Here is a 22,817-nt window from a genome sequence, read left to right as displayed (position 1 = left end):
TACTTATATTTGCAACAAGGTCCAAATTTCAAGGAGATACTTTTTAAAAAGTCAAGACATCGATAAGGTACGCCTATAAGAAGTACGCAACCGCATAAAGCACGCTCTAAATTTTTATTTACTACCAGGTACAAAACAGTGCACCCAATTTATCTTTGATAACTAATGTGTTTTTAGAAACTTTATTAGATATTTATAACTATAAATATTTACAGATCACGGAAAGAAATCAAAGTTTACACAGCAAAAGAAAATGTTGTAATTTCTGGTGACATTCCAACTTCGATTGACATTTCAAAAGTTTATTGTGACATAAATAAAAATAATACGATCACTTGTTTTTATTTTAAACTAAACTTTAGATATATAATATTATTTATTTTTATAACTTAAAAAGTATTAACAATAACTACTCTTTATAAATAAATATAACTAAAAAAATAAACTCATGCTCTGTTAAAAATTAGTCTGTTCTCCTTTTCAAATTCAATCTAATGGTTTTTATGTCTAAAAGTAGATGCAAGCACAGTACTTGGGTTTAGTAAAAACAAATAATATATAATTAAGTTGATTTTTTATTTCTACAAACACACTGACGCACAGTATTTACGCATTATAAAAAAGTAAAACTATGAGTAACTTGTATTTTTACTGCTACAAATACCCTGACGCACAGTATTTATCCCTTATAAAACTATAGTTAAGTTGTTTTTTTATTCTACACACACACTGACGCACAGTATTTATGACAAATAAAACAGTAAAACTTTATTTAAGTTGTTTTTTTATTCTTCAAACACACTGACGCACAGTACTCATCCCTTATAAAGGAGTGAAACTATGGTTAAGTTGTTTTTTTTATTTTACAAATACACTGACGCACAGTATTTACGCCTTATAAAAGAGTAAAACTATGATTAACTTGTATTTTTATTGCTATAGATACACTGACGCACAGTATTCATCCCTTATAAAGGAGTGAAACTATGGTTAAGTTGTTTTTTTTATTCTACAAACACACTGACGCACAGTATTCATCCCTTATAAAAAAGTAAAACTATGTGTAACTTGTATTTTTACTGCTACAAATACCTTGACGCACAATATTTATCCCTTTTAAAACTATAGTTAAGTTGTTTTTTATTCTACAAACACACTGACGGACAGTATTTATGACAAATAAAACTGTAAAACTTTATTGAAGTTGTTTTTTTATTCTACAAACACACTGACGCACAGTATTTACGCCTTATAAAAGAGTAAAACTATGATTAACTTGTATTTTTATTGCTATAAATACACTGACGCACAGTATTCATCCCTTATAAAATAGTGAAACTATGGTTAAGTTGTTTTTTTTATTCTACAAACACACTGACGCACAGTATTCATCCCTTATAAAAAAGTAAAACTATGAGTAACTTGTATTTTTACTGCTACAAATACCTTGACGCACAATATTTATCCCTTTTAAAACTATAGTTAAGTTGTTTTTTATTCTACAAACACACTGACGCACAGTATTTATGACAAATAAAACTGTAAAACTTTATTGAAGTTGTTTTTTTATTCTACAAACACACTGACGCACAGTATTTACGCCTTATAAAAGAGTAAAACTATGATTAACTTGTATTTTTATTGCTATAAATACACTGACGCACAGTATTTATCCCTTTTAAAGGAGTGAAACTATGGTTAAATTGTTTTTTTTATTCTACAAACACACTGACGCACAGTATTTATGTCAAATAAAACTGTAAAACTTTATTGAAGTTGTTTTTTTATTCTACAAACACACTGACGCACAGTATTTATGACAAATAAAACTGTAAAACTTTATTGAAGTTGTTTTTTTATTCTACAAACACACTGACGCACAGTATTTATGACAAATAAAACTGTAAAACTTTATTGAAGTTGTTTTTTTATTCTACAAACACACTGACGCACAGTATTTATGACAAATAAAACTGTAAAACTTTTTTGAAGTTGTTTTTTTTTTATTCTACAAATACACTGACGCACAGTATTCATCCCTTATAAAACAGTGAAACTATGGTTAAGTTGTTTTATGTTGTTTTTAATAGACGATTGCATGTTTTTATACTATTTAAAAAAGTGAACCTTTAGTACATATAGAGACAAAAAATACATTAGTCTGTTATTAAACAGTAAATTTTTAATTATTCTGTATTATAATGCATATACAGATACGGATGTATATAGTTGCATATACACTATTCGTTCTTTATTTGATATGGAAACTTTTATCGCTTTGTTTTTATGTTTACCTTAATTAAAAATGCTTGTCGGAAACATTAATACAACACAAATAACATTATTATAAACAAACATTTTCTTTTTCTAAACTGTGTAATTTTATTTTATTAACAATCTTCAATAAAAAATGGATAACTGTATTTGTACCCCTGGCCAAAATTTGGATAGAAGACATCTTGTTGACGGAGTAAGTTAAACTATTCATTAGATTTTTTGATTTAGCGTAATTGAGTCTTGCTTCTATTCTCAAAAAAAGTTGTAAAATGTTATGAAATAAAAAGAAGTTATAAAATATTACTGATAAAAAAATAAAATGTCTGGTGTGAGGCTCGATGACCAAAAGATCTTTCTCCATACCAATCCATTGACCATAGTTGTTATTCATCACATTTTCTTTCTTTCTAATCTCAGTTTAATTACAGTGAAATTAAATAAACTTTGATCTTGGCTGGCTACATAACCTCGAAAATTTTGCAAAGCTAAACAGTTTTTATAGTATATTAATTAAGTTTAGATTAAATAATTTTACAATGTTAAAAACGTGAAGTAGTGCTATTTATAAAAGATTTTCGTTTTTTTTTTTGAACAGAATTCTTGTATATATGTAACCTTTTTTTAAAACCAAAACAGTGCGAATAAAATTAATGGTCCTAGGATTTAATAATATTTATAAATAAACACTTTTATACAAGCTTTATATATATTTTTACTAAACTTTTTTATCAAAAGTTAAATTGTCTTCTTAAAGAGAGACAAGAAGACTTGTACATCAAAAAAAAACCTTGTAGAAAATCAAATGGCATGGAAAAATTTTCATTTACTAAACTGTCAGTCTTTTTTTAAATAGATCTATCAATATAATAGATTAAAATTTCATATATTGTTATATCAATATAATCTTTTGATGAAAGTTTGAATTTTTATTGTCAGATATTAACTTTCAATGCTATAAGTGCAGTAATTATGACGAAGAACATTAAGGGAATAGGAGGATGTCTAGATTTTTTCAAATTGATCTTATTTTATAGAGTTTTATTTGAGCTTTACACATTTTTAACCACTTGAAATATTTAAAGTAGTTTTTGAGATACAAGCGATGAAAGTTGGTGACCTCAATAGGTTACTAATAGAAGGTGCAAACAAAAACCCGTGGGTGCACACCCAAACCATTGAACGGCACTGGGGTGACATGAAGGAAGTAATCAAGAGGAGAGGGGTTAGTAAGAAGGTTGAGCAGCATCTATACAGATATAGATTCTTAAAAAAATATCCAGTTAACACGCTTCACCATTTAATGGTTGAAGCTGGAAAATCATTCCCTTATTCTAGGTATATGAACACCCCATTATACTTTTATAACATTTTCGTTATTTAGTTAGTCTGTAAAACTTGTATTGTTTTGGTGTATTTTGTAAACTAATGTGAAGTATTTAATAGTTTTGAAATTATAGCTAAAATAAGTTTCATCTAGAATTGAAATCTTTTATTTAAAAGTTCAAATGTTCATAATTTCGTTAATTCAAGTTGTAAATGTAAGTAAAGTAATTAAAGTTTTTCATTGCTAACCTCCATTAATGTTGTTACAAATTTTTCGTTCTTTTTAGTCAAGTGTTTTTAAAAACTTCTTTAGTCTGTAAAGTTTTGATGGTTTTAAATCTCTTGGTTAACTGTTTTATAAGTCATAAATACTGTGCGTCAGTGTGTTTGTAGAATAAAAAAACAACTTCAATAAAGTTTTACAGTTTTATTTGTCATAAATACCGTGCGTCAGTGTGTTTGTAGAATAAAAAAACAACTTCAATAAAGTTTTACAGTTTTATTTGTCATAAATACTGTGCGTCAGTGTGTTTGTAGAATAAAAAACAACTTAACTATAGTTTTAAAAGAGATAAATACTGTGCGTCAAGGTATTTGTAGCAGTAAAAATACAAGTTACTCATAGTTTTACTTTTTTATAAGGGATGAATACTGTGCGTCAGTGTGTTTGTAGAATAAAAAAACAACTTCAATAAAGTTTTACAGTTTTATTTGTCATAAATACCGTGCGTCAGTGTGTTTGTAGAATAAAAAAAACAACTTAACCATAGTTTTAAAAGGGATAAATACTGGGCGTCAAGGTATTTGTAGCAATAAAAATTCAAGTTAATCATAGTTTTACTGTTTTAGAAGGGATAAATACTGTGCGTCAGTGTGTTTGTAGAATAAAAAAACAACTTAGCCATAGTTTTAAAAGGGATAAATACTGTGCGTCAAGGTATTTGTAGCAATAAAAATTCAAGTTAATCATAGTTTTACTGTTTTAGAAGGGATAAATACTGTGCGTCAGTGTGTTTGTAGAATAAAAAAACAACTTCAAAAAAGTTTTACAGTTTTATTTGTCATAAATACTGTGCGTCAGTGTGTTTGTAGAATAAAAAAACAACTTCAAAAAAGTTTTACAGTTTTATTAGTCATAAATACTGTGCGTCAGTGTGTTTGTAGAATAAAAAAACAACTTCAATAAAGTTTTACAGTTTTATTTGACATAAATACTGTGCGTCAGTGTGTTTGTAGAATAAAAAACAACTTAACTATAGTTTTAAAAGGGATAAATACTGTGCGTCAAGGTATTTGTAGCAGTAAAAATACAAGTTACTCATAGTTTTACTTTTTTATAAGGGATGAATACTGTGCGTCAGTGTGTTTGTAGAATAAAAAAAACAACTTAACCATAGTTTCACTCCTTTAAAAGGGATAAATACTGTGCGTCAAGGTATTTGTAGCAATAAAAATTCAAGTTAATCATAGTTTTACTGTTTTATAAGTCATAAATACTGTGCGTCAGTGTGTTTGTAGAATAAAAAAACAACTTAGCCATAGTTTTAAAAGGGATAAATACTGTGCGTCAAGGTATTTGTAGCAATAAAAATTCAAGTTAATCATAGTTTTACTATTTTAGAAGGGATAAATACTGTGCGTCAGTGTGTTTGTAGAATAAAAAAAACAACTTAACCATAGTTTCACTCCTTTATAAGGGATGAATACTGTGCGTCAGTGTATCTATAGCAATAAAAATACAAGTTAATCATAGTTTTACTCTTTTATAAGGCGTAAATACTGTGCGTCAGTGTATTTGTAGAAAAAAGAAAACAACTTAGTCATAGTTTCACTCCTTTATAAGGCGTAAATACTGTGCGTCAGTGTGTTTGTAGAATAAAAAAAACAACTTAACCATAGTTTTACTCTTTTATAAGGGATGAATACTGTGCGTCAGTGTATTTATAGCAATAAAAAATCAACTTAATTATATATTATTTGTTTTTACTAAACCCAAGTACTGTGCTTGCATATACTTTTAGACATAAAAACCATTAGATTGAATTTGAAAAGGAGAACAGACTAATTTTTAACAGAGCATGAGTTTATTTTTTTAGTTATATTTATTTATAAAGAGTAGTTATTGTTAATACTTTTTAAGTTATAAAAATAAATAATATTATATATCTAAAGTTTAGTTTAAAATAAAAACAAGTGATCGTATTATTTTTATTTATGTCACAATAAACTTTTGAAATGTCAATCGAAGTTGGAATGTCACCAGAAATTACAACATTTTCTTTTGCTTTGTAAACTTTGATTTCTTTCCGTGATCTGTAAATATTTATAGTTATAAATATCTAATAAAGTTTCTAAAAACACATTAGTTATCAAATATAATTTGGGTGCACTGTTTTGTACCTGGTAATAAATAAAAATTTAGAGCGTGCTTATGCGGTTGCGTACTTCTTATAGGCGTACCTTATCGATGTCTTGACTTTTTAAAAAGTATCTCCTTGAAATTTGGACCTTGTTGCAAATATAAGTAGAATATCAATGTAAAATTGACTAAAAGTTCCTGTAAATATTGTTGAATAATGTGCGTCGATTATTTTGTAGAAAACCAATCTTTGGTATGGATAATTTTTTTTGTCATCATCAACATTTTTTTTATTAAAAAATACATTCAAGCTTTTAGATAATAATTTTGTAATATTTTTATACTACTTAACACAGTTTTTAACCTTATACTTAATTATAAACTAAAAATAGACTCTAAAAGGGGTAATTTTTAAAACTTGGAAAAACTTTGAAGATGTTAAAGAAAATTTTTTAAAAACATTTGGAAACCTTGTTATAGTGACAATACCACTTTTCACTTCTTCTTTATTAACTAGTAATTTTTTAATAATTTATAAAGAGCAACAAGAATTGTGTAATCCTAAAAAGTTAAATCTAACGGATTAAGTAGTGTGCAGGGTTGCCACACAGTCAGGAGACCAGAAAAAGTCAAGAAAAACTAAAAAAAAAGAAAAAGTCAGGAAAAACCAGGAAAAAATGGGGAGTTTTTGAAAAAAGTTAGGAATAGTTAGGAAATTTGAGAAAATTGAAAAAAAAGGTCAGACTAATTTACAAAATTCCTTATTTTCCAAAGCCTTCAAAAAGTAAAAAATTATTTAAAAATCCTTTAAAGTCAGACTAAAATTGCAAAATTTTCTTAGAAGTTTACAAAATTATTTTATTTTCAATGTCTTCATTTGGTATAAATTGATAAAATATCCTTTCTAAAACTTCAAAATTTTTCTATTAACATATTGAACACTTGAACAAGCAGTTTTTTTATGCTCTTTAGTATTGATGATCTCATCTGTGGCAAGGACACTTCCATAGTGAAACTGTGATATATACACAAAAATTTTCTTGCATTTTTTTAGTTATGTGATATCTCTTATGCAGCCTTTTTTTTGACATTGTACCAGCTTGTTGTTGTCTTTATGTATGAGGACATTTTGTGCTTGGTAATTAAATTGCTGTGCATCATTATGAAAGGGGTGATAGTTACAAACCTCAGCTTAACCAGTTATTCAAGGTTGAATTAAATGATCAAGCTTCTCTAGAACCTGCCCTTGATCTTGGTTGTGCTGCAACCAATTTGCTTGCAAATTTCAGGAAAAAAGATCTAGTTGAGGAACAAAAGGTCTTAGATTTCAACAAAGAATGTAGATTATTTGTTTTAAAAGCGGTTGAAAATCTCTGGAGCAGAATGGGTATTGGAAGAACATTTGTAAAAATATGTCATGCCTTTATCCTCATAGCCTTGAAAAATTAGGAGTCACAATTGTTGTTGAGCGTTTTGCCAACATTGTGCACTCCTTAACATAGTAAAAAATGTGCTCCAACTATGAAGGTGATATTTAGCATTGAACAATTTAGAACTTTGGTAAATTGTCCAAGGAATGCATTAAAGTTCAAGAGCTTCAAGCAAAAGGAAGATTGTTTGGACCAGTTCTATTTTGAAACATTAAAATTTCCTGCCAAATCTTCTCTCGGAAAGTTGTTGCAACCATTATTTGTGTTGCACAATGACCAGGCTGAGGTCAAAATAGATTAAGTATTAACAAAGCTCTGCTTGAAAACAGTATGAAATGAGAAACTATTACATCCAGAAGAAGAGTTTAAGATTATATGTATGCATACAAACTAGAACTATATCAAGTTTGAAAATATAAGTACATACTTTGCTGATAGAGCTGTTTATTGCAAATACCTCAATCATACACAGATGGTTCAAGTGATGTAATGGAAGTTAGATGATTGAATTCATCAAAAAAACTGTTGTTTAAACCTGTTTAAATATAAGATTGGAAAATTTATATAATTTCAAGTGTTTGAGTATGAATTTTAGAATAAGTTTAATTTAAGAGTTGATTTAAAAAAGTCAGTAAAATTTTAGTAAAAATTCAGGAAATTTTTCTCAGCTTGATCTGTGGCAACCATGAGTGTGGTGCTCATAGTAGACTATGGTTTCTATGGTCAATATTGAACATTTAATTTCAATAGTAGGTTTTGAATAAGAGTGATTATCATTATTTAAGGTTAAGTTTGTTATGTTGTAAATTTATTTGAAAACAATTAGTCTACAAGTTTTTGTTGTTGTGCCTAAATAAAAATAAATAGCTCAATACAATGTTTACAACCAAAATCAATGACCAAATAGTTGATCCTCACTAATTCATTGACTTTAGTTAGACGGTTCAAAGTTTTCTTTTTTTGATGTCAAGTTGAATTTAAAAAACATTTATTATATATGTATTAAAACAGTAATGGTTTATAAAATATTTATGTTTGTTTTACACCTCTTGCTTAAAGTAAAATACAAGTTAAGAAGTTATAGATTGTATAAGAACTAACTATTGTGTATACCTTAAAATAAATGTATTTATAGTTTGATTTTTGATGAGAATTATTTAAATTAGTTTTGAGAATTTTTCAGAAATTCATACTAAAAAAATATCTTAAGTTCAATTAAGTAAACAAAAACCTGTAATAAAAATACCTCAGATAAAATTATAAAATTTGAAAAGTTTTTTATAAAAAGTGTTTTATGAAAAGGCCACCCTGTAAACTTTAAAAATGTTAATTAAAATTATAACAACTAAAACTACTTATTATTAAAGTTTACCTTTTTAATCTTCTATTTAAAAAGTCTTTAATTAATAGATAATGATTTGTAAGCCACATATAAAGATACTAAGAGTACTTACAGTCTATTCTTGTATAAGTTGAAACTTCTAAAATAAGACCAACTTCAAATGTTTTGGTCATGTTTTTTATTAAAATCTTGTGTTGAATATTAATAAAGTATTCATTTGAAATGATTTTCAATTAAGTTTTTTGATTTTAGTATTAAGCTTAAGTAAAAGTTTATTTAAATATTAAAGCTAAACTCACTTAAGTATAAATACATCAAAACAAATACAAACTACTATCCTTCTTTTTTGGACCACAATAAATTTTATAGTTTAGAGAAAATCTTAAGCTCAGTATTTAAAATTGAGAACTTTAAAATTTGTATATGTTTCTCAAATTTAACAATTGACTTCTATTCAACTTAATAGTTGCAAGGTACTACTTATCTGGATTTTCCTCAATATTTCTGTAAACTTTCATTATTAGACAAAACACTAGACTTTTCGAATAAAATGAAAAAATTATCCAAAACACATTATTTTTCTGGATTTTACTTTTTGTTTGCCTAGTTGTCGACAATTTTTTTTATTCTGTTTACAACTGTTTATGATGATTTAATTTTTATTTTTGAGTATTAAAAAATAATATTAGAATTTATAAAATACTCAATAGACATATTCTATTTTATGCACTTAAAGTGATATATGTTAATGTTGCTCCTACTTTTATTTTGACTGTGTTTGTAGCAATTTCGTTTAATTTTTTTGTTGTATCAAAAGTTGTATAATTGATTGAAACTAAACTATAAAAAGAGTTCACAAATCAATTTAAAAACCAAACTTACATTCTGTGATAACAAAGTAAAATTATATAAATTAATGAACTCTTATAGAAAAACATTTAAGATGAACATAAACTGTAGCTTATGTCAATGGTTCTCTAAATTTTAAATTCTGTGCTTGGTAGATAATGAAATAAAAAGTCATCTGCAAACCAGTTTATTAGATAGATAAGTTTCTTAAAAAATTACTGCTAATAAACATAAATCTAGGGTATAGTCTGAGATATTATTTTTAAATTCTGGCTTTTTACTTCTAGCAAATTTAAGTTTTTTAAGTTTTTCAAAGTTTTTTTTAAATTGCCCCTCCCCCCTTTGCCCTTTTACTAGTTATTGCCCCCTGACATACTAAAATTGCCCCAAGGGCAATATCACCCACTCTGGGAAACCCTGATGTAAAGATAAAAAAAAGTTATGGTTTTGTATAAGTACAGTTATTCATATATTAAACAGCCAACTAGTTTATGAAAAAAAGTTAAATTATATACAATCAAATTTATAGCAATTTTTAAATATTTTTCTAATCTATTTAAAATTTAAACCATGTTACTTTAAATTTAATGTTATTCAAAAAAATTTTTGACTTATTTTGCTATATTGTACAAAACTAGCCCAGAAAGCTCAAGTATGTTTGTATAACTACTTTATGTTTAGAATATTCAACAATGAATCTTGTATTATTTAAAAAAATCTTATTAATATTAGTTAGTAATACTTAAAATTGTAACTAAAACTTGTCTTTATACAAAAAAGTTTAAATTGTACTTAAAGTAAGAAGCATATTTATACAATAAATATATTATAAAAAAGAAGTTTTATGCTCTTAACAGTATTGTTTTATTTTTAGACTTGTTGTTAACCTCTAAAAAATAAAAAATGGTAAAACCACGTAAGTTTTTATTATTTTATATTATTAAAGGTATATAGAATTAATAAACTTATCATTACAAATTTAAGTTTAAGCACTTTTTTAATAAGCCTATAAAGTAAATTGTAATACTAATACTTTGCTAATTTTGGCAGGTTTTAATAGCTTTTTTTTTTTTTGATATCCATCTGTTTTTCAATTACCATAAACAGTTTTCAACTAAAATAAAATACTTCAATGTAAGTATTCAAAAAAAATAAGCTTTATAATCCCCTTTAGCTATAATTTTTTTGATTTGTTATGAAGTTTTGTAAATAATTCTATACAGGTAACAAGAGTAAGGCTAGCAAGAGAATAAGTGGAAGTCTTAAAACAAGGATCAATAAAATTGTAAGAGCTTGTTTTTTAGTTCAAAGTCTAATTAGTGTTTTTATTTCAAAATTGGCTTATGTTTCAAATTTCATGTAGTATATTGATGTTCAAATCATTTTAGATTTTTAACTTTTAAATATAAAATAAACTAATAAGTATGTTAATCTTGTTTTGTGGTTGCCACACATTTAGGAAACTAAGGATAGTCCATGCTAGTTTAAACTTTTTCACAAATAAACAGGCTTCTCTCAGGCTAGTTTTTATGACTTTAAAATTTAAATCATTACATTATTTATTTAGTCCTTTTGTTTTTATTTTGGTATTATAAGGTATTTGGTTTTGGTTAACATTTTTTTTTCAGTTTTTGATTCATGTAAAATATTGAAAATTTTCAAACTAGTTACTTAGGCCAATTCAAATTAGCTTGATGTATTTCAGGCAAATTTTTAGTCACTCTGACTGGCTTTTTTGACCCAAAAATTTGCAGCCCTGTTGTGTTCATACAATTTTTGAACTCGATTTATTTATGTTGATTGCTATTAACCATTTTGGATTAAGTTTATCTAAATTTAAGTTATATATATATATGTTGTTCATATATGTATAATCATATAGATTCAGATGAAAATCATTTTATATGCTGTAAAACACAGGTTGATAAAATTTTTTTTTATAAATAAAATTTACAATTATGACTTTTTATAATACTAAAAATGGAATGCAGTATAGTGTCATTAATAAAGGATTATAGAATAAATATAAATGTATGATTTGTTAACAAAATATTTCCAATTGCTTTTGTGAAAGCCTAATGTATGATTCAGCCATTGTATGATGTAAAAAGATTTATTAAATAATTATTGTTTGCATTTGTAGGATCTGTTTTTTGTTAAATATATTCATAAAATACCCTATGTTGCAAACAATTTATTTTATAATCAATAAAATATTGATAAAAGCTCTTACATCATTTGTATAAATATGATAATCCTTTTTACAAAATGTAGATTAAAATAAAAATTATGTTTATTAACTAATGTTTAAATTACAATATTGTAGTTTAAACGTTGAATTTAGTTTTTTTTCAAACACTCAATATACTTTTTTAAAAAAGTTAAACATTTTCAAAAACATTCCAGAATTAAAAACAATTATAAATAATGTTTAAATCTAAAACAAGCAAATATTTTGACGAAAAGGTGGCAAGCCACAACAAGAAGCAGAACAAGCAGGCGAAGAAAAATGGCGGGAAAATGAAGAAGTTCAGGAAAGACCCGGGAGTTCCCAACAGCGCTCCCTTCAAACAGCAGGTGATGAAGGACGCTGCAAATCACAAACAGAAAGTTTGTTGTTATGTTTTTATATAAAATGTTAATTTATAAAACCCTTATGTAGAATAATCTATTTACAACAAGTTATTTTTTTTAATTTAACTTTTGTTTTTAGATTTCATACTAACTTTAAGGTAACAACAGCTGACCTACATAATTTGTTTATGTTAAATTTGGCACAAACAAAAAGTGTTTGTTGTTTTATAAAAGTTGTAGCTGTTTTAGATGTGCACTAATTTAAAGATACTTTTATAAAACAATATCTACAAAAATATATTAGTTACACACAGAAAAATTGTGTTATTTTATAAATGTTTTTTTTCTGTTGCTAGCTTTATTAAAATTGAAAGTAACTCTATAAAATAACTAAAATACAGAAATTTGTCAATATACAATTACACACAATTTTTTAGTCTAAACTTATTTGATATTCATTTATAAAAGTATTTATATACACGTTTTATCTGACTATAAATATGAGACTAACTATAAAATATTTTTTGAGAAGAAGAATAAGTTTTAAATCTAAAAATAAAACTGCTCATAAAACCAAACTTATATCACGGTTGTCACACACATTACTCAGGATATTTTGAAGTTTTGTAAATCTCAGGATGAGTCATGACAGCTGAATATAACCTAGGATATTTATTATTTAGAATTTTATTTTCATCTTCAGGCTTACTTTTGACAGTTTTGTTTCTTTAATAATTTCAGAACAATTTTTTTTTCTAGATTTAGAATGATATTTCGTTGGTGTAATTTTAATGTTTTGTTATTTCATAAACAATTTAGTGGAAAAATTGATTTTTATTAATTTAAAAAGTAGTCTTGAAAAACTCAGGACGACTTAAGACGGTTTTTGGTCACTCAGGACAGTTAAATTACTTAAAATTTTGTAATCCTGTTATGGTTAATGTGTTGTTTAATGTTTTTAAGAAACATAACATAATGATTATTTATCTACTCATACTATATGATCTTCCAAATCTTTTCTGGTTTTAATTCAGGATATTTTTGTATCTCAATATCAATTTTGTCAGTTTAAGTATCAATTGTATTAAGAAAAAAAAAACTAACAATAAATTTTTTATAGGCAGAAGCAGAGCGTTTGAAGAAGAAGCAAGGGCAAAGTAGTGGCATTAATTCACTTCTCAGTATACAGGAAAATGCACTGAAAAGACAAAAAGAATTTGAAGAAAAGGTAATGTCTATAAATTGATTTTTATCAAGTTGTTTTCATAGCAAGTTTTGTGGAACTAAATATAAGAATTTAAGGTTTTTGGAAAAAGTAACTTGTTTTTAAAGTTTGGTGTCTTCTTAATAGTTAATTTTTCATTTAACCTTCAGATGAATAAATTATAACATGTGCTACTTTTGTAATCTACCATTTGAAGGTTTATCAGTATTTTTCTAGTAAAAAGTGTGTTTGAATTTACATATCTTTATACTTGTTCTAACATTTAAATTAAGTAAATACTATTTTATTTCATTGAAACATTCAATATACATACCATTCATGCTAATCTAAGTTTTATACGTATAAAAAAAACACTTTTACACATACAGAGAAATAAAAAACAAATGTTTACATAAGCATTTAATAATATATTGTTTCTTGACAATTTTAAGGAGCTTGAAGTATAACTTGTTGGGTTTGTGGTGCCATAATATTTTCCATAAAATTTGCAAAATTTCTTACAATTACTATATCAGTTAATGATAAACTTATGATTTTAAGTTAAATGTAAAAAAAGTGTTCCATTAATATTTAAATATATAAAACTAAGCAAGTTAAGACAATTTAAGCTAACACATATACATTTCAGTAAAATTTTGGTGTAATATTGAGACTTTAATTGTTTTTTAATGTTTCAATGTACGTAACATTTTTACATTTAAAACTTCTTATTCTGATTTTTCTACTTGAATATAAAGATATATTTGCATGAGACGATGATTTAAATTAAATTGAAGATAAAAATTGGACATTTGAAATGGGACTTCTGTTGATTTTTTTATGCATATACCCACATAAAGTTGTGAAGATTATTTTTTTTTATATTAGTCTTGCTATTTGATCAAAAAATATATTAACAGGAGATGATGATGCAAAAGTTTGCAAAAAACAACACAATCAGTATGCTCTCCAAAGAAACATCAATGAAAGCTTATGGTAGAGAATTTAACAAGGTTTGTTGTCACAAGTTTTTTTTTAATCTATTTTTTTCTAGTATTTGTATATAGAAAGAAACATTCATGAAAGTTTATGGTAGAGAATTTAACTAGGTTTGTATTGAACAAATTAAAAAAATAAAAGTTTTTATATTTCTTATATCCAATGAAACATCAATGAAAGCTTACGGTAAAGAATTTAATAAGATTTGTTGTCAAAAGTTTCTTAAATAAAAAGACATCCGTGAAAGCATATGGTAGAGAATTTAACAAAGTTTGTTGTTCTTTAATTGGCTTTTTAAATTGTATTTTTTGTGCTTCAGTAAAATAAAATTTTTAAAGAAGCAAATAAAATAGTTCTGACAAAAATCAGAAGAATGCTTTTATGACTAGCAATTTAATAAAAAATACGAAGCACAATTAACTAAACATTTTAAAATTTATTTAAAGGCTTTTACGTTTTAATTATTATATTTATAATTAAAACGGCTATTGTTTTGCTCAACAACGTATCCTAGAGCATTTTATGTCGTACTAGAAATTTATTCAATGTTGCCATATTTTCATGTTTGTAAAACAAATGATTTTTATTTATTTCATGAACCTTATACACTTTGCTGATAAATTATTTCTAATCCCAATGAATACTTATTTAAATTTGTTATTTCAGAAATTCTGACAGTTTACTTTAAAGTTTTTAAATTTTTTATTAGTTAGTTATGAGTTGATATTAAATGTATGGTTGTAAAATTATTTTATTGAATACCATTAGACACATCTTTGAAATATAGTTCTTGTAGTTTTACTAAAATAATTAAACATTTTGTTTGATACAAAATATTTTATCATATTCATATTTTTAATTAAAGATAATTTTTCAAAGAAGTCTAAATATATACTTTTCATTTTTACAATAGATATCATTTCAAACATTTAAATAAATAAATTTTTGGTTTTAGTTGAATCATTTAAACTTAAATACATCGTTAAAATAGTGTGTTACAACATAATTTTTTAGCAATTTAAATATTTCCTTTTTTTTTTACAAATAACCCTCATTAAATAACGGTGTTATCTTATTAGTGACAATACAATAATTTTTTGCTAGTGTTTTACATAAAACTTAACTGCTATAAAAATTTTGTGTATACTTTGTTTTTTTTTAAATTAATTCTTTTAACTGAAAATAAGAGATTTGTTTTTAATTTAGAAGCTATACTTTAGTATTGTTTTTAGAAAGTTTTATCTTTGTTGTGATTAATGTCTTAAAACCAACATGCTTTAATATTTTTTATAGTTATTTTTACTTAACTTTCATTTAAAGACCATATACCACAAAGAAAAAAAGAATATTTTATGTTGTGTGTTTACTAATAGTTAAATTACAACTACAAGGTATTATTTCTATTATGTATTCATTTACTTCGACTTTAATGAAGGAATTAAGTTTTTAAGCACATGAAAGGACAGTTAAAAATCTTTTAAACTAAATCTATTAATGATCTCTTTGAATATTCATAAAAATAGGTTTTCTTGTATTAATTACTTGAATATTTTTTAAAATGACATAAATGTTTTTAATAATTTTATTTTATAATTTGTTTAAAAAACATTGATAACAGGTAGTATAATTGATGTTCAAATACAAAAATACAAAAATAACTAAAAAAAATTTTGAAATTATCGCTTTTAACTTTATTAATTCCTCTTTGTCCGTATATTTATCACATAAAATAATATTGCAATAAACGTTTTTTGTATATTTATTAATAAGAGGTAGAAAATGGTTTTATATAAATTTTTAATTAATAACAGGTAGTAGAAACATCAGACGTGGTTATTGAGGTATTGGACGCGAGAGATCCACTTGGATGTAGATGCAAGCAGGTCGAAAAAGCAGTGTTCAACAACAATGCTACAAAGAGGGTTGTTTTGTTGCTCAATAAAATCGGTTAGTATTGATAGTATTGTTTTAATATTTAATTGTATTTATTTATTTATTTATTTTGTTTTTGACGACAATGCATTTATAAGGGTTGTTTTGTTGCTCAATAAAATCAGTCAGTTTCTAACTTGCTGTTATTGTAAATATTTTTTTGGGTAGACAGTTTTACTAGTAAGGTTTTTAAAGACTATAGTAGGGGCAGGCTAACTTAAATGTATGGAAATGATGGTTTGTTTTTTGTATATATTTTCTATTTGAATAAGAATCTAATTACAACAAAAATTCTATGATAGAGTGAAACATTGTTTTACTACATGATTCTTTAAATTATATCACTTTGATTATAATAGACTTAAAATAATTTTTTACAAATGATTTGTAGATATTTACATGTACTTCTAAATAAGTAGATAAATGTAAATGTTTATTCCATGTGCTATATAGTAATTACAAATAATTTTTGTGAAACTTTTTAAGAGAGTTACAAGAAACTACTAAATTAAATTATCCATTTGCTAAACTTAAGTACTGTAAATATTTTTGATAATAAAAAAATAAAGTTGAGAATAAATAATAAAATAAGTTGAGAATAGTTAAGTTTTCTTGCAAAACAACTTTCATAGTTTTTTTTTTGAAATGCTTAATAATAATCAACAGATTTAGTACCGAAGGAGAACGTTGAAGCTTGGATAAAATATTTAAGCGATGAATATCCAACTGTAGCTTTCAAAGCTTCCACTCAAACTCAAAAAGATCGCCTGGTTAGTTAAAACATTTTTTTAAAATTCAACACAGAGGTTAATGTCTAAAGCTATTTGTCCCTACAAAACAATTTAAAATAATTATAAGAAAAATTTTAAAGTGTTTTAAACTTCAACACAGACGCAATGCAAAGTTCCTGTGAAACATCTGAAATCACTGTCAAACACAGCGCAGTGTGTAGGTGCAGACGCCTTGTTGAAACTATTGAGTAATTACTGCAGGGTGGGCGATCAACAAACTTCCATCGTTGTCGGCGTTGTTGGTTGGTTTATTTATTATAATACTATTTCAAAATATTTTTTGTTTTTAGTTTTCAATTTTTTTGTAAAATATATTATTAAATTGAATTTGTGAGCTAAAAAATATTTGGATATATTTAGATTTTGTCAGTTTGTATAAACATTTTTAAGTATATACAACGGAACTACCTCAAGCATTTGTATAGTTTTCACTAGTATAATAGTTTGTTTTAATGTTTTTATTTTCCTTCACATGTAAAAGCATTAAAAAGTTTAAAAATTTAGAGAACAATTATTTGACTTTATTTCTCTTTACTTGAATAGTTGAAATTTTTTTTTATTTGCAATTGAGTTTTAAAAATAAATTTTCTCTAAAAATACTTCTCAACAATTAACAGGATATCCGAACGTAGGCAAGAGCAGTGTTATTAACAGTTTAAAACGAGCAAAAGCTTGTGGTGTTGGTTCCACCCCTGGATTCACCAAGTTTGTGCTAATCATACTAGTTTTGTTTTTATTACATTGTGTTTGATATACTAAGCTTTTAATTTTAAAATTTTAAGTTTTTTGAACGTAATTCTAAAAAGTGAAAAAAAACCATAAAATGTGTTTAATAAATTATTGCAATCTAGAATATTTAAAACAATTATATATTTTAAAATAAAACAGGAATATAAAAGAAGTTGTGATTACAAAGAACATCAAGATTCTTGATAGCCCTGGAATTGTGATGGCTAAAGGCAATGGAGACAATGAGGCTTCTGTTATCCTACGTAACTGTGTTAAGGTATTAATTTAAACATTTTTTTTGGTTCTAGTTGATAGGTAAAAAACTAGAGTTCTCAACTTAAAAAAAAAAAGATGTTAGAATTTAATATTTTTTATCAAAATTTTATGTCACAAACATATTTTTTGTCAATGAGCCCCTTAGTATTAATAAATAGCTTAAAATTTTAGTAAAAGTACGATCTTTTATTTGACAAATACTTATTGGTTTTATTTATACTGATAAGCTTATTGAACAAAAGACAGTTTATGAATTGTATTTTGAAAAAAATTAAAACAAATTGTTATTTTTAACAAAATTTACCATTATAAATGTGAAATACAGTGAAACTACATTAGTTTAATCTATAAAATGGATGTATTATTTTTTTCTTTAATTGATTATATTTTGTCTGAATACATTCTATGCGTATAACAATTCTAATATTATAGTTAATTATTTTATACATATTTTTGTTAGGTAGAAGATTTGGCCGATCCAAAACCAGCAGTTGAAGCAATCATAAAGCGCTGTAACAATGAACAGGTTTTTTAAATAGTAATAATTGTTGTAAATTGAATTATTTTTAAACTATTTTTAAGGATAAACTAGATCAAGATGTAACAACGAAGAAATAAATATTAACATTGTTTATTTTATAATAAAGTATTTTTTACTTCTTAAGGGTTATTGCAAAAAATAAAAATAAAACTTAAAAAGTTTTAGTACAAGTAAAAATCCAAATTTTATAAAAACATTTCCAAAACACTACATTAATTATTTCAAATATACTTTTTTAACATATGTATAAACAAGACTATCTACTTTTCACAGCTAATGATGATGTAGTTGATTGAAAACTTCAATTTATTTTAATAGTATTTCTAAAAATTTATATTTTTCTTAGCTTATGCAGAAATATTCAATTGAAAATTTCAACGACGTCGATCAATTTCTCTCAATGGTGGCTAAGAGATATGGTAAATTGGAAAGAGGAGGTCAGCTTAACTTGGATGAAGCAGCCAAACAAGTGCTCAATGACTGGAACAGGTTTATTTAAGTATAAATATGTTTAACCATTGTGAACCATTATTTGACTTGATTGTATTTCTGTTATACTAAATCTTACTTTTATTTGTCATAAGTAGTATAGAAATATGTTGTGTTTAATGACTGTGACTATAAATGCTTTGTACTAGTATGTACAGAATGAAGTTACTAAATGTATTTAACTAATTTATTCTTTATTTTTTATCAGTGTAATGCAGTATATAAGTATATACAAAGTGCTCATTGTCTAGAAATGTTTATTGAATTAAGAAAAAATATATATATTGTAATAAATATATATAGTTAAACACTATTTTAATTGTTTCAATAAAAAGTTTTGTGGATTAAAAAATACCTAATAAATGTAATCGTTATTATTATTTAGACATATTGTTAATGTAGATTCAAAAGTAGTTGTAAAAAATAATTTTTAGTTAGTTTTTTTATCAAACTAAATTATAAAAAACAATTTTATAAAAACTATTTTTTAAAATAGCTCACTGTTATTTTCATTTTTTTGAACTAGAAATTAAATTGCAGGAGTATATATGATTTTAGAATGTATTTTTTTCAAGTGTACTCCGTTTCAAAACCAAGATAAGAAGCTCTTAGTTTACAATCTTTATTGTTGAATGAACTTATCAGATTTTCTAAAATGTAAAAATTACTTTAAAACTAAACTTTTATGTATTTTTTACAAAAATTGTAAATTAAGGTAGTTTATAATGCTAACTTTTTAAAAAGTTTGAATCTCTTTTTTATTATGAGAGTTAATGAAGGTAAATAGAACAACTTTTCCATATAATTTACCATGTATTTAGTATTATTATAAAAACAAATTTTATAAACAGAAATAATATTAAAATACTAATGTTGTAGCAACATATTTTATATTGATTAAGAAACAAAAATTATATTAATATTGAAAAAATTAAACAGTGGCAAGATATCTTACTACACGCATCCACCTCAGAGGAAAACTGTCACCACTGGACCTAAGATTGTCACCAACCTCTTGCCAGAGTTCGACTGGGTTTGTTACTTTTGTTTATTATGATAAATTAAAACCTGATTTGTAAAAGTTTTTAAAAAGTAAGTTTAAGGTCATATTATTAATTATTTATTTTAAATGTTCCTAATTTATAAAATAAAATTGAAACTTTGTTGAATAGAAATATATAGAACTTAAATATCTACTTCATGTTGATTTAAAAGTTTAACAACTTTAAACAATAGCTTCATATGTATTTCAATCAAACATTTAGTTATAAACTTGTAGGTTTTATTTTACAACTATCAAACTTTGTGGTTTATTTTTTTTCAATTCAAAGAAATGTATTACTTATTGTTATTATAAAGACACAATAACTCATTCAAAGTATTTTATATTTAAGTTTTAACTTTACCAAAAACTTTGAAACAAATATATACAGAAATTATTGAAAGAGGGCAACAAACAATTGATACAAATAAAATAAATAACTATATAAAATATTAGTTAATTTAAAAAAATAACAACTGTAGAAATCATTGAACGAGGGTAACAAGCAATCAATTCAAAGCGTCCAATCAGGTGACAACATGATGGAAACCGACCAATCAACAGCAGTCAGGGTTGAGATGCCTTCAGAAGAACAAGATAATGCAATGGATGATAGTATGGACGTTGAACAAGATGTTTGTTTTGTTTGAAAAAATAAATATACAGTTTTTTGTTATTTTAATTTGTTAGAAAATTAAAAGCATTTAAAGACAACCTTCTCATGTTATAATTAAAGACAGTCATGCTAAAATGGAGTTTTTGTTGTGCTTATGTTAAGCAAAATGATGTTTGTTTGTAAATTTTTAATGACGCTAAGCCTATAATTATAAATAAATACTAGCTTTGTTCAAGTAAACTTTTCTTATTAATTAACAAAAGTTTTAAATAACTAAACTTTATTTGTTTTATGTTATTCCAGATGGGAATGATTGAGGTTAGCATACCGCAGAAAAAAATGTTAAAAGAAGAGAAGCAAGTAAAGTCGACATTCAAGGTTAACATGGCTGATCCTAGTTCAGGAGTGCAATTAACAGGTTATTTTTAGATGAATTAAATTTAGTTAAAGCGAGTAAAGTTTATATTCAAGGTTAATATGGCAGATGTCAGCAGTGGTGTGCAACATATATATACGAAATGTTTAAAATTAAAAAAGTATATTTACTAATATTTTCACAACTTAGAGGCAGTAATCTCTAAAATAATTAGATATTATCAAGTAAATTCACTATTATTTTCACAAATATAAGTAGTGTGTAATTGATTTCAATATATCTCATTTTCACAAATAACAGGTTCAAATGTTACTGCAAACCACAATTTGAAGCAGGCATTGAAAATGAAGAAGAAAAAACAAAACAGAGCTGGTAAGTTATTTTGTTCTGAAATTTAAAGTAATTTAACTTTGTAGAGAAAATTTGTTGTTGATTTTGTGGATTTATGAGACTCAATAATTTTATTGAAAAAGTAATTAAATCAAAACGAAAATTAATAGATATAATGATCTGAATTAATTTTTAAAATGTTTTCAGATGCGTCAAAAAAATAAAAGATAAGAAAATAACTCTTTAGTTTTAATAGTATACTAATTTATATTAAGTTCAGTCTTCTTTTATTTTAAAACAAATTACTTAAGATTTACAGAAGGTAGATTTTGTAAAGAAAAAAAAATCTAAACTTATTTTTTTCCATCGAACAAAAGAATCAATTGGGACTTTTCAGGGTTGCCACTTTACCTGGTAACCTGGAAAACTTAAAATTTGACAATTTAAACATAAAAAAAACTGAAAAAATATGGCATTTTAACAAGTTTCACATGTTCAGTAGTAATTTTCGATTTGACTCAAAAAATCTATGTGTAAAAAATATGTAAAAAATGCGTTTTCATATAACTAGATATCTGACTTATATATATAAATGTTTCAGATAAAATAGGTAATGCTTTGGGAGATTCGTTAGAAGCAGCATTTGCGACATTCGAAGCTGGTAGTTCAAAAAATTACGATCAAGACGTTAATATGGACTAGATAATAATATTTATTAGGAGATTTAAATAGATAATTTTAAAATAAAATAGTAGAAATGTTGCAAAATAACTTTTTAATTAGAGAATGTTTTTAATGTTTCAGCGTTTAATATATGCACTGATTTTAACCCTAAATTTCAATAACTTTTGTTATGATTTATGAACTTTTTTATTTAAAAATGGTAAACTTGACCTCACTAAAATTTAAAAGTTTTATATTTTATATTTTATAGTATAAATTCGAATGTTTTGATAGTTTGCTTTTAAATTTTTCAATAAATCTCAAAGTTTTTTGTTAGCTTTCTAGTTTTAAAGTTTTTTTTAAATATAGATATATTTTACACAATATGCATAATTTTTCATATTATTTATTACATAGTGTTGCTTATTTTAAACTACATCTTTTTATCAATAGATAAACTTTATATGTGATAAACTTAAGTTACAACTTAAACTAAGTAATTTTAACTCAGAGTTACTTTTAGATTTTGACTCAAAGAAAGAATATTTAATTTTTTTTTAAAGTTATTACATATCCAATACTTGAAATATATGTTAAAAGATAATTATAGCATAAAAATGATTTAGTATAGAAAATAGTTTCTCAGCGAAGTATTTTACACCGTTGAATTCAACT

General features: G+C 25.0%; 1 protein-coding gene across 1 annotated transcript; it reads left to right on the top strand.

Annotated features, from left to right (window-relative positions):
- Positions 1-10,452: 10,452 nt before the first annotated feature.
- Positions 10,453-22,367, top strand: LOC145829061 (guanine nucleotide-binding protein-like 3 homolog). Its single transcript, XM_082936801.1, has 17 exons — positions 10,453-10,496; positions 10,804-10,865; positions 12,047-12,190; positions 13,275-13,382; positions 14,279-14,371; positions 16,169-16,304; positions 16,956-17,059; positions 17,181-17,322; positions 17,698-17,785; positions 17,969-18,086; positions 18,546-18,611; positions 18,973-19,115; positions 20,055-20,148; positions 20,640-20,792; positions 21,077-21,191; positions 21,450-21,521; positions 22,081-22,367. Exons 1-17 carry the CDS (start codon positions 10,484-10,486, stop codon positions 22,179-22,181), a joined length of 1,752 nt encoding a protein of 583 aa, XP_082792927.1. The 5' UTR covers positions 10,453-10,483; the 3' UTR covers positions 22,182-22,367.
- The last annotated feature ends 450 nt before the right edge of the window (positions 22,368-22,817 follow it).

The sequence above is a fragment of the Thalia democratica genome, chromosome 1 (assembly GCF_965202585.1).
Source record: "Thalia democratica chromosome 1, ktThaDemo2.hap1.1, whole genome shotgun sequence".
Classification (NCBI taxonomy): domain Eukaryota; kingdom Metazoa; phylum Chordata; class Thaliacea; order Salpida; family Salpidae; genus Thalia; species Thalia democratica.
Note: the sequence above shows the minus strand (reverse complement) of the source record. Positions and strands in the feature narration are given on the sequence as shown.